The sequence below is a fragment of the Lampetra fluviatilis genome, chromosome 73 (genome assembly GCF_964198595.1).
Source record: "Lampetra fluviatilis chromosome 73, kcLamFluv1.1, whole genome shotgun sequence".
NCBI lineage: Eukaryota > Metazoa > Chordata > Hyperoartia > Petromyzontiformes > Petromyzontidae > Lampetra > Lampetra fluviatilis.
Genome location: NC_136347.1, coordinates 2,480,449 through 2,498,119, shown reverse-complemented (window position 1 = coordinate 2,498,119; position 17,671 = coordinate 2,480,449). Strand labels below are relative to the sequence as shown.

The window sequence follows — 17,671 nt, the reverse complement described above, 5'->3', positions numbered from 1 at the left end:
CCCCTTACGTAACCCACACAGTCCGGCTGAGTGAGCAGAGTTTGTATGATCTCCCTATGTTCTACAGAGTGAATGAGTGGAGTTTGTGTGATGTCCCCCTGTTCTACAGAGTGAGTGTGAGTGGAGTTGGTATGATCTCCCCCTGTTTTACAGAATGAGTGAGTGAGTGGACTTTGTGTGATCTCCTCCTGTTCTACAAAGTGAGTGAGTGGAGTTTGTATGATCTCCCTCTGTTCTACAGAGTGAATGAGTGGAGTTTGTGTGATGTCCCCCTGTTCTACAGAGTGAGTGTGAGTGGAGTTGGTATGATCTCCCCCTGTTCTACAGAATGAGTGAGTGGACTTTGTGTGATCTCCTCCTGTTCTACAGAGTGAGTGAGTGGAGTTTGTATGATCTCCCTCTGTTCTACAGAGTGAATGAGTGGAGTTTGTGTGATGTCCCCCTGTTCTACAGAGTGAGTGTGAGTGGAGTTGGTATGATCTCCCCCTGTTCTACAGAATGAGTGAGTGAGTGGACTTTGTGTGATCTCCTCCTGTTCTACAGAGTGAGTGAGTGGAGTTTGTATGATCTCCCCCTTTTCTACAGAGTGAGTGAGTGCAGTTTGTTTGATCTCCCCCTGTTCTACAGAGTGAGTTAGTGAAATTTGTATGATCACCCTCTGTACTACAGAGTGAGTGGAGTTTGTATGATCTCCCTCTGTTCTACAGAGTGAATGAGTGGAGTTTGTGTGATGTCCCCCTGTTCTACAGAGTGAGTGTGAGTGGAGTTGGTATGATCTCCCCCTGTTCTACAGAATGAGTGAGTGGACTTTGTGTGATCTCCTCCTGTTCTACAGAGTGAGTGAGTGGAGTTTGTATGATCTCCCCCTTTTCTACAGAGTGAGTGAGTGCAGTTTGTTTGATCTCCCCCTGTTCTACAGAGTGAGTTAGTGAAATTTGTATGATCACCCTCTGTACTGGCTGAGTGAGCAGAGTTTGTATGATCTCCCTATGTTCTACAGAGTGAATGAGTGGAGTTTGTGTGATGTCCCCCTGTTCTACAGAGTGTGTGTGAGTGGAGTTGGTATGATCTCCCCCTGTTCTACAGAATGAGTGAGTAAGTGGACTTTGTGTGATCTCCTCCTGTTCTACAGAGTGAGTTAGTGGAATTTGTATGATCTCCCCCTGTACTACAGAGTGAGTGGAGTTTGTATGATCTCCCCTTGTTCTACAGAATGAGTGAGTGAGTGGAGTTTGTATGATCTCCTCCTGTTCTACAGAGTGAGTGAGTGGAGTTTGTATGATCTCCCCCTGTTCTACAGAGTGAGTTAGTGGAATTTGTATGATCACCCTCTCTACTACAGAGTGAGTGGAGTTTGTATGATCTCCCTCTGTTCTACAGAGTGAGTGAGTGGAGTTTGTATGATCTCAACTTCCACCACAACCACCACCTCGTCCTCATCCTCTTCCGTCTCCACCGTCTCCTCCTCAACCACCACCATCTCTTCCACCTCCTCCCTCTCCTCCACAGTTCTCCACATCCTCCCCGGCCAACCATCTCAATGCAAGGACCCTCTTGAAAATTAGCCTTGAGACCCAGTTGGGGATTTCCAGAACCTTTTATTACATATGTTTGATTAATCTCTTCTTAGACGCCCTTTACGGAAAGTGAGACGCACCCCAAACAATCATGCCAATACAATTCCACAAATCTGCTCACACACAGACAAAGATCCCCCGTGTAAGCTGTGACACGTTGTTGGGGGCAAGTGCTGTTAGTAGCCGCACCGCCTATAAAGGCCCGGGCACTGTGGCACACGAGGTGGGGGTGGGTGGCAAGCACCACGCACGCCTGGCCGCCTTTGTCTCCCGAGTGGCAATCTTTACAATACCACAACCGTGTGCTCTACTGATTTGAGGCCGAGTTGACCTAGGAGAGGCCTACTGGTGGTGTTGGCCGTGAGCGGGAATCGATGTAAAAGGATTGAATGTTGCTGCTTGCCATTTCTATCCTGGGTTAAACCGGGCTGGATTACAATGTGAAGAGCTCACAAATCCCTGAAAGATCTGGACAAAGTCCCATCGGTGAGCTCCTCCGGCAGGCAAAGCTGCATTGGCTGGGTCATGTAGCCCGCATGCCCAGTCACCCCATGCCCAAACAGCTTTGTTCGACCGGATAGAGGGGGCTAAACGGGCGCGGCACGGGCTAGAGAAGAGATGGAGTGATGTGGTACAGGGGGGCGTGGAGCTGAGTGGACTTGCCGATGACTGGTACCAGCTCGTGAAGGACGCTACTGGGCAGTTGGAGGCAGTCGCCCTCCAACAACAAAGGAGGGCAGAGGAGCGACGCTCACAACAACGGCAGAACGCCGGGTGACTAAAGCACAGCAGGTTGGCTCCATAAGAGTCATAGGTGGTAAATCGGCCAGTCGTTTCAGTCAGTCGACCCGTGGCACCTGCTGGGTCTGCCCCGTGACCTCCTGCCAGCAGGCGTTCGACACTTCACGTGGCCTCAAGGTGCACATAGCCTGGCACAAGCGTCGTGGTGACGTCACCGTCACTTAGTGACGAATGGCGGTTGTTGTTGTGAGAGTGAGTGGGTGAGTGAGTGTCAGAGTGAATGGGTGAGTGAGCCTCTTAGCACTACGGGTTTTTGTCGGGACACACGCTCCCCCGATTCTGATCATCGTTCCTCGCCGCGATCGTACTCCGCGTGGACTACAGCGACCCCTCGTGCACTCACGAGACAGATTCACGTGGGGTGAGTGGTTGAGTGGGTGGGTGGGTGGATGAATGAGTGTGTGGGTGGGTTAGTGCATGAGTTAGTGGGTGAGTGGATGAGTGGTTGAGTGGGTAGATGAATGAGTGTGTGGGTGGTTTCGTGTATGGGATAGTGGGTGAGTGAGTGAGTGTGTGGTTGAGTGGGTGGATGAATGAGTGTGTGGGTGGTTTCGTGCGTAAGTTAGTAGGTGAGTGAGTGAGTGTGTGGGTGAGTGGTTGAGTGGGTGGATTAATTAGTGTGTGGATGGGTTAGTGGGTAAGTGTTTGGGTGAGTGAGTGGTTGGATGAATTAGTGTGTGGGTGGGTTAGAACATGAGTTAGTGGGTTAGTGAGTGAGTGTGTGGGTAAATGTGAGTTGTTTGCAGCTATTTCGCGAGTGACTTAGTTACACGAATTCCCGTATTGAGTATTCGGACTCCAGTGTATGAGCGCTAAACCCACCAGCAACCAGGGAGGTGCACGTAGAATCTTTATTACATTTGATAACCGGTCCCTTTGCAGATATACATCTGGAGCAAGTTTACCAGCATTAACTTGAAGCAGAGCCTGGCCTTGCTGATGATTCTGCTGCTGCTGATGATGATGAAACACGAAATGTCGAAACGGGCCCAGTATGGGGCTTGCGTTGAACTGATAGCTGCTCAGCGAAATTCACTCCCACAAGTCCACGGCGCCAGATGGAATGTGTGAAATGGGATGTGTTTATCGTGTGAAGAGGGACATATACCACCTCAGTCTATCCCCTGAGTCTATCCCCCTTAGTCAATCCCCTGTAGTCTATTCCCTTTAGTCTATCCCCCTTAGTCAATCCTCTTTAGTCTATTGCCGTTTTACACCTCGCCCTCATTGAGCACCACGAGCAGGATGGACCAGTAGAGGAGGTTGAAGAAGAGGAAGCAGATGGGGAAGAACACGCGGGAGACGTTGTCAATGCCCTGAGCCAGGGAGGAAACTTTCTCTCCAAACTCCGTCTTCTTCTTTGTCTTCTTGTCGACCTCCGCCTCCTCCTCCTGCATCACGGAGAGAGAGATGATCATGATGGGGGGGGGGGGGGGAGACTAGCTAGATGTTAACTACCTCGCCTGGTATACCAGAGCTTCGGGGGTTCGATCCCGTTCCCTGAACGGCATCTGTATATTTAGAGTTTCCGTATTTTCTCTCCCCGTGGTGATTGCGTGGCTTTTTCTCCAGGTCCTCCAGTTTTTCTCTCCAAATTTAGAATCAACATCACGTGTTTAGAGTAGTTGGCTGCTAAGCATTTCCACACGATAAGCCACTTCGTTGAGCGATCATTTGTGGCCAGGTCGCTTCTGAAAACGAGCTACATTGCTCAGTTGAGTCTTACCTGATAAAAATAAAAATGGTTTAGTTTACTAATAGCCATAGTTTCACTGCACAAGCATTTAGTAATGCTCCAATTAGCCATCAAACAAAGACGATGGTCACCGTATCGCACGTTGCTTTCTGATGCATTTCTGCGGCCATCTAGAATGCCGTTCCTTCCGATATAAGTGAGCCACTGGGAGCTATACACTTTTAAATCACCTAGATTGACAAACGAATTTCTTTAGAACTGCTTTTTGTGTTTAGTGTTGTTGTCATCCCCCCCCCCCCCCACAACCTCTGATTAGCAGCGCGGTTGGCTACGTACATTGGTGCGAAAGAAGTTCAACGTACATACATTTGTACGTTTACGAATGTTTCAGCTCAACATAACGGGCGAGTTTAATGGCAATTCTCACAACCTAATGTAGCAATTCGATATCACTCTTATTGTTGTTGTTGTTGTTACGGGCCGCTTAACGTTTTGGTGCCTTTGGATGTTTGGGCCTTTAGGCCTTTGAACCTTTAGGCTTTTTGCCCATTAGGTCTTTGGACCTTTAGGCTTTTGGGCCTTTAGGCTTTTTGCCCTTTAGGTCTTTGGACCTTTAGGCCTTTGAACCTTTAGGCTTTTGGGCCTTTAGGTCTTTGGACCTTTAGGCTTTTGCCCTTTAGGTCTTTGGACCTTTAGGCTTTTGGGCCTTTAGGCTTTTTGCCCTTTAGGCTTTTGGACCTTTAGGCTTTTGCCCTTTAGGTCTTTGGACCTTTAGGCCTTTGAACCTTTAGGCTTTTTGCCCTTTAGGTCTTTGGACCTTTAGGCTTTTTGCCCTTTAGGTCTTTGGACCTTTAGGCTTTTGGGCCTTTAGGCTTTTGGGCCTTTAGGCCAGTCTTACTGCAATCCGCAAACTGTGTCTGAGAACTCATGACGAACCTTGCACTCGGCGAGCTTGAGGAGGAGGTCGTGGCCGTTAGTGAGGGCGTAGGTGACGGCGATGTACTCGAGGAAGGCGGCGAATACGAAGACCATGCAGGCAGTCATCCACACATCCATCGCAGTGGCGTACGACAGCTGTGTGAGAGGAGGTTTCAGGGTTCTTTCTCTTTAACCCAGGGCCCGATTATCACCAAATCTGGGGGCTCCTAACCTATGTTAAGAGGCCCCATCGAGGAATGTCTGTACATTTTAACATAACCATTGCAGAGAGTATTTTTCCCACATCTCCTTTATTTTTCAACTGATTATGGTAAACTTAAACGAAACTAAAACAACTATTAATATTAAGCGGGTGTAAGGCCCCACTGAGCTATGTAGCTCTTTTTTAGACGCGACCCACTGGCTATCACAAATGACAGCCCAACAAAGTGGCTTATCATCACGTGGAAATTTACAGCAGCCAAATACTCTCTAAACGTGTGCTGTTGATTCTAAATATGGAGGGGAAAAACCTGGAGAACCTGGAGAAAAATCTACACGACCATGGGGAGAGAGACACGCAAACTCCAAATATATAGCAGGAGTCAAGGTCTGGATGGATCCCACGGCCTCCTGTATACCCGGCGAGGTAGATAATATCTTGATACCACGGCACTCCAATATTATACGAACTTGACGCTTTGTAGAATTTTTTTCCGTATTTTGTGGCCCCTCATAACGTGAGGTCTTAAAATCGCAGCTGACTTAGCTTATGTTTAACACATAGGCTTTCACGACCAATATCATCCATAATACAGTTTTTTGGGTTAGATCGCGAAAATATATAAATGTGTCGTTAAACCTGCCACCACCCGACACAGCCAATTAGTAAGGTTTGTCACGTAAACAGAACATTCCAATTCGTTGCTAGTACAGCATACCTCGGAGTATAAATGTTGTGGACTTTGCTCTCCAACACACCGGTGTGCTGTACTGTATTATGGATGATTTAGCTTCTGCCTAAATCCAATTGACCAGGATAGGAGTCTCACTTGGAAGAGTGATGCGGGTCAGATAAATTAACAAACAAAAAAACATTGGCATATGATAAAGTAGATACGACAATGACGCCAACCAAAATCAGAGCAAAGGTTGCCAAAGCAAAATCATATCACCCATGTGGTGGCCGCGTGGTGATCACCTGGTGATCACGTGATGGTCATGTGGTGGTCACTATGGTGACTACTTGATGGTCATATGGTCGTCACTATGGTGACCACGTGGTGGCCAATTGATGGTCATGTGGTCATAACCGTGGTAGCCACTTGTTGGTTACTACGATGGTTACGAGTGGCCATGTGGTGGTCACTGTGGTGGCCACGTGATGATCACTGCAGTCACCTTGGGCAAGAAGGTTCGCGAGCCGCTGCTCTGCGTGGTCATGGTGAGGATCGTGGTCATGCCTAGCGCGACGCGTGCCGGCGCCGACTCCATGTTCACCCAGAAGGCAGCCCACGAGATGATTACGATGAGCAGGGTGGGGATGTAGATCTGGAACATGTAGTAGCCAATCTTGCGGCGCAGGGAGAACGTCGCACGGATGCACGTGAAGTTGCCTGGGGCGAAGTGAAGTCACGCGGGAGGTAATAAGAAGAGAAAAAAACATCTCATTCACTTTCCTGGCTGGCTTGTCGCCAGTGGGATGCTGAGACTCCCTCTCATCCTCCCCCTGCAGGACAAAAACAGATTCCGATCCTGTGCTATGAGGCTCGGCACCTCGCCGTCTCTTCCCTCCGTGATCGTATTCATTAGCAAGCTGTAATGCAGGCTTGGGTTTGCCATTAACAGTTGGCTCATGCTCCAAGATTAGCGTGTAAGCTAACCTGAGCTAGATAAAAAAAACTAACGACTCTTGAATTTGTTTTTAAACATGGCCCTGATATTGACTTGTTTTGTTTGGTTTGCCTCCTTGCGTTGTCCGAGTCGCGAGACATTTTCAGGAGGGCCCTTCTAAGATGTCACAATTATGGGGGGGGGGGGGGGGGGGTGGTCACACTTCCTTTGTGTTTCCCAACCGAGTCATAAAATGTTCCATTTTTGTTATTTGAAAGGTAACGCCGGCACGCCCATAGCCTCCTCGTTGAATATCTCATAATCTGTGAGACTGCAGGAATCCCATTGAGTTATGTTGAAGGTGGCACCTGCCCCCCCCCCAATGATCCGATCGAAATCCCAAATATCGATCGGATCATTGGAGTTTATTAGTAATAAATCGGTATTTTGCGACCCCCACTGCCACTGTGTAGCATATTATTGCGTGCCAGGGACTCTATGAGATGATAGGACAATAGTCTGAGTCCATAATTGGCAATAAGTCGAATAAAAAGCAAGGGACAAGTCCTTACCTACTAACAACTCCTATAATTTTTCATTGCTGGAGGGATTGCCCCCCCTACCTGAAAATCCTGGCTTCGCATTGTGAAGGTGTTTCACACCCGTGGCATTAACCGGGGGTGGGCCCATGGGCTGAGAACCACAACGCTTTGCAACAAGCCACCCAAACCTTCCATGAAACAAATTAAATCGTCACGTTCTGCAGGTTTTGAACGCGCCGTTCCATAATTACAGTGTCAAGAACACGGAAAGCAATCCTCACAGCCAAATTCAGAAATGGGTTAAAATAAACTATAAACAATTTTTTTTTGTTTTACCAAGTAAGGCACAACTGAGCTATGTGGATTTTTTTCAGAAGCGATCTGGCTATCACAAGCGATAGCTCAACGACGCCTCTTATCATCGTGTGAAAATGCATATCAGCGAAATACTCTGAAGGCGTGTTTCTAAGTGTGGAGGGGAAAATCGGAGGACCCGGAGAAAAATCCACACAACCACGAGGAGAGAGACATACAAACCCCAAATATACAGCAGGCGTCAGGGTGGGGATTAAACCCACAACCTTCTGTATACCAAACTAGGTAGTTAACATCTCCTAGCCACCGTGGTGCCCAAATTACATGACGAATCACAGGAAAACTGCATCAAGAATCTTCAGGACACACCTCGGGAAATCAGAACTAATAATAATGAGGAGGACGTGGAGGATGAGGGAATGGAGGTGGTTGTGGTATAGGAGAAGGAGGAGACAGAGAAGGAGGAAGTGGTATTGGTGGTTGAGGAGGAGGCGATTCTCACGTGGAGCGCTCAGTGAGTGAAGGTGAGTGCCTCCAACCCACCGGTGCTGAAGTTCTTGGTGCAGTCCTCATGCAGGGTTTTGTCTCCTAGCTTGAACTCGGGCATGGTGATCTGGTCGCTGTACTCCACAGGATTCTCCAAGCTCCACCGGAACACGATATCTCTGGTCGACATGCTGTCTGCGACGCTCAAGAGAAGACGGGGGAAAACATTCGGGTGGCTCTGATATAATTGTCTTCACAATAATGTATTATGAGAATATGTTTTCCCCTTTTTTCTGGCAACAAAACAGGTGTTAAGATCTACACTATGGGAACCTCATTTGCCAGTAAAAATATTATAATTGGTTCTTTACCCTTCTATCTGGCAACAAAACTGACACCTTTTTACAAGGAGTCGTGTTTGCATAGACCGCAATACCTGCAGTCATAATACCTGCAGGTATTGCGGTCTATGCAAACATGACTCCGGTCTATGCAAACATGACTCCTTGTAAAAAGGTGTCAGTTTTGTTGCCAGATAGAAGGGTAAAGAACCAATTATCATATTTTTACTGGCAAATGAGGTTCCCATAGTGTAGATGCTTGCCCCGAGCTCTCATACTCTGATGGTGCATTGTCTTTGAGTTGTGCGCCTTTTGGCGTCATCTGGTCCAACCCATGTGAGACTAGGCTCTAAGGAAAGCTGTCTCGGGTGTGGACCAATCAACTTCAAGGACAGTGCACATTATCAGAGTTATATTCTTTGTTTGCATTATGACTGCAGGTATTGCGGTCTATGCAAACATGACTCCTTGTAAAAAGGTGTCAGTTTTGTTGCCAGATAGAAGGGTAAAGAACCAATTATCAGGTGTTAAGATGTTAAAATACCAAACTGAAACCTTTTACAATGAATCATGTCTGCATTAACCACAATACTTGTGGTCAGGATGCAAACAAAAAACATACTCTGTTGATATATGCATTGTCTTTCAAACTGATTGGTTCACACCATAGACAGTTCTTTTAAGACTAGTCTCAAAACGGTGTTAGATCAGAGGACGCCTTCTGGTGTGGACCAATCAGTTTCAAAGACAATGCATATATTATCAGAGTATGTTTTTTGTTTGCATTCTGACCACAAGTAGTGTGGTTAATGTAGACATTATTCCTTGTGAAAGGTTTCAGCTTGGTGTTTTAACATCTTAACACCTGTTTTGTTGCCAGAAAAAAGGGTTAAACCTATTCTCATATATTTGGTACTGGCAAAGGAGGTCCCAATAATGTATTAGTACATTTACTATTCGTCCTGATAATTGTGCGATTCTGGCATGGTGTCTCAACACAGGCCTCTTGGCCCATCATCTCAGGCATCTTGACCTCTCAACTCAGGCCTCTTGACCTCTCAACTCAGGCATCTTTACCTCTCAACTCAGGCATCTTGACCTCTCAACTCAGGCCTCTTGGCCTCTCAACTCAGGCATCTTGACCTCTCAACTCAGGCATCTTGACCTCTTAACTCAGGCATCTTGACCTCTCAACTCAGGCCTCTTGGCCTCTCAACTCAGGCATCTTGACCTCTCAACTCAGGCATCTTGACCTCTCAACTCAGGCCTCTTGGCCTCTCAACTCAGGCATCTTGGCCCCTCATCTCAGGCCTCTTGACCTCTCAACTCAGGCATCTTGACCTCTCAACTCAGGCATCTTGGCCCCTCATCTCAGGCCTCTTGACCTCTCAACTCAGGCCTCTTGGCCTCTCAACTCAGGCATCTTGACCTCTCAACTCAGGCCTCTTGGCCTCTCAACTCAGGCATCTTGGCCCCTCATCTCAGGCCTCTTGACCTCTCAACTCAGGTCTCTTGACCTCTCAACTCAGGCACCTTGACCTCTCATATCAGGCCTCTTGGCCTCTCAACTGAGGCTTGCACTGCGCAGTTGGTTCCAATGCCGCATCAGTGGAGGGTGGAGGGTGGGAGGAGGGAGGATGAGAAAAAGGAATCGCTTGCAGGCTCGGGTGGCGACGTGGAGGAGTCACTCACAGCTCTCCAGGTATATGCTGCACGTCACCACGTCGACAGGGAATTGGCGAAGATTCATCGGGCAGTCTAAAGTCAGAGACAACCTGCGAGATAGTCATCAACAGAAGCAGCATTATGATAAATTATCAGAATTAGCAGCATTACGAGCTTCATCATCGTCATCATCACCATCATTATCAGCAGCAGCAACAACAACAATAGCATCGTCATCACCATCTTCATCAGCAGCAGGAACAACAACAGCATCGTCATCACCACCCGCACTTACGAACGCCCTGCACTTATTAAGGAACTTATGCACGACCCTCACTTATGCACGAACCGCACTTACGCACGAACTTCACTTACGTACGACCCTTATGAACGAACTGCACTTACGAACGACCCTCACTTACACACGACCCTCACTTACGCATGACCCTCACTTACGAACACCACCAGCACTTAAGCACGACCCTCACTTACGAACGACCCTCACTTACGCACAACCCTCACTTATGAACACCACCCGCACTTATGAACGCCACCCTCACTTACGAACGCCACCTGCACTTATGAATGCTACCCGCACTTACGAACGCAACCCGCACTTACGAACCCCCCTTAATGTTCGTAAGTAGAGGAGTCCCTGCAGTTTAGTTTAACTAATCTAAAGTCACGTTTCTAAATGTAGAGGTGGGGGGATGACGGGAGGGGGTCAAAACCGGAGAGACCCAGAAAAAAATCCACACCACCACCAACCAACCACCCTGCACCTCCATAGCCAGCTCGGTTGTGCCAGTGGGGAAAAAATAATTGCATTGGCTGGTGGTTTGAAGGGGTGCCAGGCGGACCTGACGGAGTAAAAGACGTCCCCATTGGCGAAGACTCGCAGCATCGTGTTTTCGGCGGTGACCGTGTGCAGGGCGGCGCTCTTCTCATTGGAGAAGTACGCGTCGGGCTTCCAGACGGACGCGGCCACCTCGGGGCTCAGGTCGAGCCAGCCGAGGCGCGTTGCGCCCGTGAAGGCGAGCCGCTCGTCGTTCCACCAATGGCGCAGGAACAGGGTCACCGTGTAGTCCTTTGGGCGGTGGGCGGCAAGGAGACGAAGATAAATGCAAAGTTCTAGCTTTGAAGCTTTCGTGACTGCAAGGATTCATACTCTTAATTTTTTCGGTAAAGTCACGTAGGTAAAAAATGAAATAAAAAAGAAAATGTTTTAATCATTTAATTTTTTTCCTACGTGACTTTACTGAAAAAAATAAGAGTACAAATGCAAAGGTCCCCCGTGTAACCTCTCGACAGACTGATGGGGCACGATGCTGTTAGCGAGCAACAGCTATGAAGGAGACAAAGGCAAAAGTCCCCCGTGTAGCCTCTCAACAGACTGTTGGGGCAAGTGCTGTTAGTAGCCATTAGCAGGAGCGCCTATGAAAGAGACAAAAGCAAAGGTCTCCTGTGTAGCCTTTCGAGGCTACACGGGGAACCCCGACCCTAACATCTGATGTATAGTGATAGGTTTTTACCATTTAAACTGGTACAAAAACTGACACCTTTATACAAGGCATCATGTTTGCAATAACCACAACACAAGCAGTCAAAATGCAAACAAAAATAAACAACTCTGATAATGATATGCACTGTCCTTGAAGTTGATGTATATTCGGGCAACGCCGAAGAAGTTCTCACCATGGTTGTTTCTTCAACGGATCCCAGGCTTGTGATGTACAGGCTGCAGTTCACGGTCACGGGAGGACCTGCATCGTGTAAGATAAACCATCGACGGAAAGGGAGTTTGTCATTCACTTCACGTGATTTGCAGTTTAAACTGCAATATTCTAAACCGTGACCAGCAGATCGATCTCTGGTGGGGGTCTTTAGGCAATGCTAGACAGACAGGCGGGTCTCTGGTGGGGGTCTTTAGGCAACGCTAGACAGACAGAGGGGTCTCTGGTGGGGACTTCAGACAATGATAGACATACCGATCTCTGGTGGGGGTATTTAAACAATGATAGACAGACAGACTGGTCGTTGGTGGAGTTTCTAGCAAATGACTGACAGACAGACTGGTCTCTGGAGGGGTACGTAGACAAGACCAGACAGACAGACCAGTGTCTGAGAACAAAACGAAACAAAAACCGCTAAGTATTTTGCAAACGATCCCCGGTAATAGTGAGCGTTCTCGCTTGAAAATAACGGTTTTTGTTTTAATAGCGCATCCTCTTTTGTATTTTGTACACCGGGAGCAGGCTACAGACACACATATACATATATAACCTATGACGTTCAGATTGTGAGCGAGTCTCTCCGTTACCGTCCGCGTCCGGCCTGATGTTGTGGTTGTAGGTGGAGGCGTTCCCAATCAGCGCTCGCAGCAGGTCAAAGGGCAGCGCCTGTGACGCGGCCGCCGCCGGCAGCGGCACCACCAGGCTGGAACAACAACGACAACGACTACAACAATGACAACAAGGACGACGCTGACAACAACGACTACAACAACAATGACGACGACAACAAGAACAACGACAACAACGACAATCACAACAACAAGGACGACGGCAACAATGATAATAACAACAACAAGGACGAGAACGACAACAATGACAATAACGATGACAACAACAACGACGACAACAACGACTACAACAACAATGACAACAACAACAACGGCAACAACCACGACAGCAACAACAACAAATGCAACGCGCACCGATGGCGAGGTCACAGAGCGAGAGTGTGCCGACAGACGGCACAACCGGAGGTAGCGTGACTTCCCCTGATGCTCTAAATAAACACACAGACACAGAAAGAGAGAGCCACAGCGATTAACCGGGGCGACCTGCCTGACGGAGTCGAACCGCGAATCTCCGTGAAAAAAAAATACCCCGCTGGGCTTAGTGTCAACGATTTGGCGGTGGTTTTCTTTTTTCCTCTTGCACATTGGCGGTGACCCACAGAGACCCACAGAGATCCCACAGAGACCCCACAGAGACCCCACAGAGACCCCCAGAGACCCAAAGACCCACAGTGGATTGTGACATGACTGTGAATCATTAAATAATTTAGGTTTTCAGGTCCTTACAGCGTACAGCCGTTTCGATACGGGCATTATATCGTTAGCAACTTAATTTTGGCGGATTTATGTGGATAGGTGTTTGTGTTTCTTCCCTGTGATGGGACTTTGTAGGCTGAACGTTGAGATTCATAAGGGGGTGACCGATAAGTGTGTGAATTGGTCTGTAATAAGGTAGGGCACTGATAAGGGGTTGACAGGTTTGTGATCATCTTTGCTGTCTCTCTATCTCTCAGTTTTCCCTTGTGCTCAATCCCCCCCCCCTTCACCGGAGCAAACTTCCCCCCCCCCCTCCACCACGAGCAGCCACATTGAGCGGCCACCTTCGCTCGCCACTTTCCGCTCCTCGCTCACTCAAACTCACTCCGACGCCACGCTCCCAGACCCCACTCGCCCCGCAAACTCCACCACCCCGCCAGGGAACGGCACCGCCTCTACCCGCACGATCCCGAGGGACACCACGGCACCGTGACGACGCCGTGACGACACCTCGGGAGGTTAATGCCACGCGCCCCGCCCCGCCCGCTCGCTCGCACCGCGTTCGCCTCTTTCTTTGCGGTGTTACAGAACAAGGAAAAAGATGCTGCAAAGTGACACTGACGGCTGCTCTGTGCTTCCAGTGTTCAGGGGACTGCTCGAGGCGTGGCTCCGGCTGGAGCACGTCATGTACAACACACGTCGGTGACGTGCAGCGCGTCTTCTTGGAACGCTGCGGGGCCGGAATAGCCCCTCTCTGTACCAGCGTGGACGGCACCCTCGTGTTCACCTTCTGAAGCACTCGCTCGTCGCCGTGGCGCGCACGATGACCACCACGACCACCACATGGCTTTTATATTCTTGGATTTTTTTCGGTAAAGTCACGTAGGTAAAAATTTTAAATTAATAAAAGTAAAATAAAATAAAAAATAAAATACTTCATACAGCAAGCGTGCTGTGACGGTTCCACCTGAAGACGGAAGCTTGTGTTGCCTCCGAAACGTCGTGATTTTTATTTTATTTTTTATTTTATTTTACTTGTATTAATTTTAATGTTTTACCTACGTGACTTTACCGAAAAAACCCAAGAATATGAATCCTTGCAGTCACGAAAGCTTCAAATCTAGAACGTGGCTTTTATTTTGTGTTTTTTGCGCGGCGCATTTAGCGCCACAGCGCCTGCATGTATAGTGTTTGTTATTTGTGACTTTGTGTATTTCGTATCAGAATCGCCTCCAGTGCTGTTGCTGCTGGCAGCAATAAAAGTTGTTTAAAAGTCTTTATCTCCCACGCGTTCCGTTCCACTCGACCGCTCGCCGAGGCCACTGCCGCCCCGAGCTCCTCTGACGTCGACTGCGACTCGGACGCGCCCACACGGCGCTGACGGCTGCGACGTGTGGCTTGGCAGCAGACTCGTGGCCAGATTCCAAACCCGCATCTCTCTCGCCAACGTCTCCGCTCCTGAGATTTCCAGCTCCAGACAATCTCCCAGCCTCTCCCCCTCTGAGATTCCCAGTTCCAGACAATCTCCCAGCCTCTCCCACTCTGAGATTCCCAGTTCCAGACAATCTCCCAGCCTCTCCCCCTCTGAGATTCCCAGCTCCAGACAATCTCCCAGCCTCTCCCCCTCTGAGATTCCCAGCCCCAGACAATCTCCCAGCCTCTCTCCTTCTGATATTCCCAGTTCCAGACAATCTCACAGCCTCTCTCCTCCTCTGAGATTCCCAGCCCCAGACACAAAACACGATAGCTGTGCAAAGTACGATAAAGGCAAACAAATCACCCAAACACTGACAAATGCAACTAAACCATTGCCACCCTACCAGGCAAAGCCCACTGACAGTAAAACAGCAGGGGCTGTGTTAAGATGTTCAAACTCCAAATAGATAAAACCTTTTGCATGGAATCAAGTTTCTGCATTAACCAGACACGGGACTTGTCTTGAATATGCAAGCAAACATTGCCCTGGTAATATATATGGGCATTGGTTTTTTTAAAGGGGCCGTCCATAAATGACGTCACGCACCTGGGGGGGTGGGGGGGGGTCAGACATTTGTGACGATGTGTGACGAGTGACGAGGGTGGGGGGGTGGTTGAAAAATGTGACGTCACATCAAAATGCGCAAATTTCAATAAATATAGAATTGTTATAACAACACTGATTGATATAACAACACTCCTACAACATCAGAGTGCAGCGCCACATTAAATACGCACTACAATGACAATAGTTTAAAGCGATTTGAAGCATGTTTTATTTTCAAAATGGAAACATGGTTTTGGGGGTGGGGGCAGAGCTTTATGACGTCATATTTGAGGGGGGGGGTCTGACTTTTGTGACGCCGTGTGACGAGGGGGGGCGGGGGTCAAAAATCGTCCAAAATCGCGTGACGTCATTTATGGACGGTCCCAAACTGAATGGCCTACACCAGAGACAACCTTATTGAGGGCCGAGTCTCAACCAGTATTGGATAAGAGGAACAGCACAGAGGCAGATAAGGGTGAAACATATTCTTGTTTTTTTCATAGACACGGACGTTTGGAAGTTGCATTTCTCAAACCAGTTCCGAGACACTGCCCAGGTTTGTGAGTCACCGTGCGCGACATTGACGTGGTCTTAAAATATCTGTGAGTATTAAATGACGAGGATGGCGAAGACGATGATGAGATGACGATAAGAGTGTCAACGCCATTTACTAAAGTCCAGGACACCCTTCATACTTTTTGGCATAAACAAGATAATCCTGCATTGCGATGCTTGGCTCAATTTCCACTTAATGTTTGGCTTCGTTGTGGAAGGAAAACGAAAAGCCCCACTGTGTATATTTGTTTGCCCCACTGAGCCGTAGGGATCTTTTCCAAATCAGACCTGGCCATCGCACAATGATAGCAGCTCAAAGGCGTGGCTTTTATCATCATCATCATCATCGTGGGGAAATGTACAGCAAGTGGCTAAATACTCGTGACGTTGATTCTACATGTGGAGGAGAACAGAAACGGAGGACCCGGAGGAAAATCCACGCGACCACCATGGGGAGAGAGAGATAGACGTTGACTCCAAATATACAGCAGCAGGCGTCATCAAGGTCGGGATCGAACCCACGACGTCCTGTGTACGAGGCGAGGTAGTCAACATATCATAGCCACCGTCGTGATGAGAGAGAGAGAGACGCAAACTCCAAATAGACAGCAGCAGGCGTCATCAGGGTCGGGATCGAACCCACGACCTCCTGTATACCAGGCGAGGCAGTCAACATCTCCCTTGTCACCACAGCACCCGCTGTGTGTGTGTGGCAATGGGCCTTTCTTGATAACACTGCTGGAATCCAGCACCTATGAAGACTACCGGCACTGTGACACACCAAGAGGGGGTGGGTGGCCAGCACCACGCCCGGCCGCATTTGTCTCCCGAGTGGCAATGTTTACTACACACCGCTACACCAGCTACTCATTTGAGGCTGAGTCGACCGAGGTGAAGGCCCAGTACCGGGCTAGATAATCGTCACTGATGTGGGAATCGAACTCGGGTGGCCAGGTTCGTAGCGCAGCGTAGCGCTAACCGCTACAACTACCGCTCCCCACTGATACACATTGACACACACTCACACACACGCTGACACACATTGACGCACACACACTGACAAACACTGACACACACACACTGACAAATACTGACACTCACACACACTCACACACACTGACACACTGACCACTAAGTGGCAGTGACGTCACCACGACGCTTGTGCCAGGCCATGTGCACCTTCAGGAGGTCACGGGCAGACCCAGGTGCCACGGGTCGACTGACTGAGATGACCGAGATGACTGGCTGATGCACCACCTGTGCCCCCTACTGTGCCAACTTGCTGTGCTTTAGCCACCCGGCACTCCGCTCGTTGATGTGAGCGTCGCTCCTCCGCCCTCCGTTGTTGCTGGAGGGCGACTGCCTCCAACTGCCCAGTAGCGTCCTTCACGAGCCTCCTCTACAGAGGCCGATCTTGACACCGCTGGTACCGGTCATCGGCAAGTCCACTCAGCTCCACGTCCTCCTGTACCACATCACTCCATCTCTTCTCTAGCCCGTACCACACCCGTTTAGCCCCCTCGATCCGGCCGAACAGAAGCTGTTTGGGCATGCGGTGGCTGGGCATGCGGGCTACATGACCCAGTCAACGCAGCCTTGCCTGCCGGAGGAGCACACCGATGGGACTTTGCCCAGATCTTTCAAGGATTTGTGAGCTCCTCACACAATCCAGCCTGGTTAAACCCAGGATGGATTGTAAGCAGGCCAGCCTAAATGTTTCTAACCGGCGAAGATGCTCTATTAGGGGGGTCCACGTTTCGCACACACACACACTGACACACACTCACACACACTGACTCGCTCACCTGGTGAGCAGCATACCGTGTAGAAGCCACGTGCAGAGCAGGCCCCCGCGAGGCAT

At 49.1% G+C, this 17,671-nt stretch overlaps 1 protein-coding gene across 1 annotated transcript; it reads right to left on the bottom strand.

The window, feature by feature from the left end:
* Window positions 1-3,589: 3,589 nt before the first annotated feature.
* On the bottom strand, window positions 3,590-17,671 carry LOC144953269 (glycine receptor subunit alpha-2-like). Its single transcript, XM_078883840.1, has 9 exons — window positions 17,616-17,671; window positions 12,495-12,610; window positions 11,870-11,937; window positions 11,035-11,261; window positions 10,202-10,284; window positions 8,226-8,363; window positions 6,394-6,608; window positions 5,011-5,148; window positions 3,590-3,769 (listed from the first exon to the last, which is right to left on the bottom strand). The coding sequence occupies exons 1-9, from the start codon at window positions 17,669-17,671 to the stop codon at window positions 3,590-3,592; spliced, it is 1,221 nt and encodes a 406-aa protein (XP_078739966.1).

Bases quoted from the DNA above. Each gene is read 5' to 3' on its own strand.
- LOC144953269 (XM_078883840.1), bottom strand. From the start codon at position 17,671: ATGCCTCGCGGGGGCCTGCTCTGCACGTGGCTTCTACACGGTATGCTG. The intron at 11,938-12,494 runs GTAACGGAGAGA...TACACGATGCAG, and splicing joins CATCAGGCCGGACGCGGACG to GTCCTCCCGTGACCGTGAAC. The intron at 10,285-11,034 runs GTCCGCCTGGCA...ACTATCTCGCAG, and splicing joins GACGTCTTTTACTCCGTCAG to GTTGTCTCTGACTTTAGACT.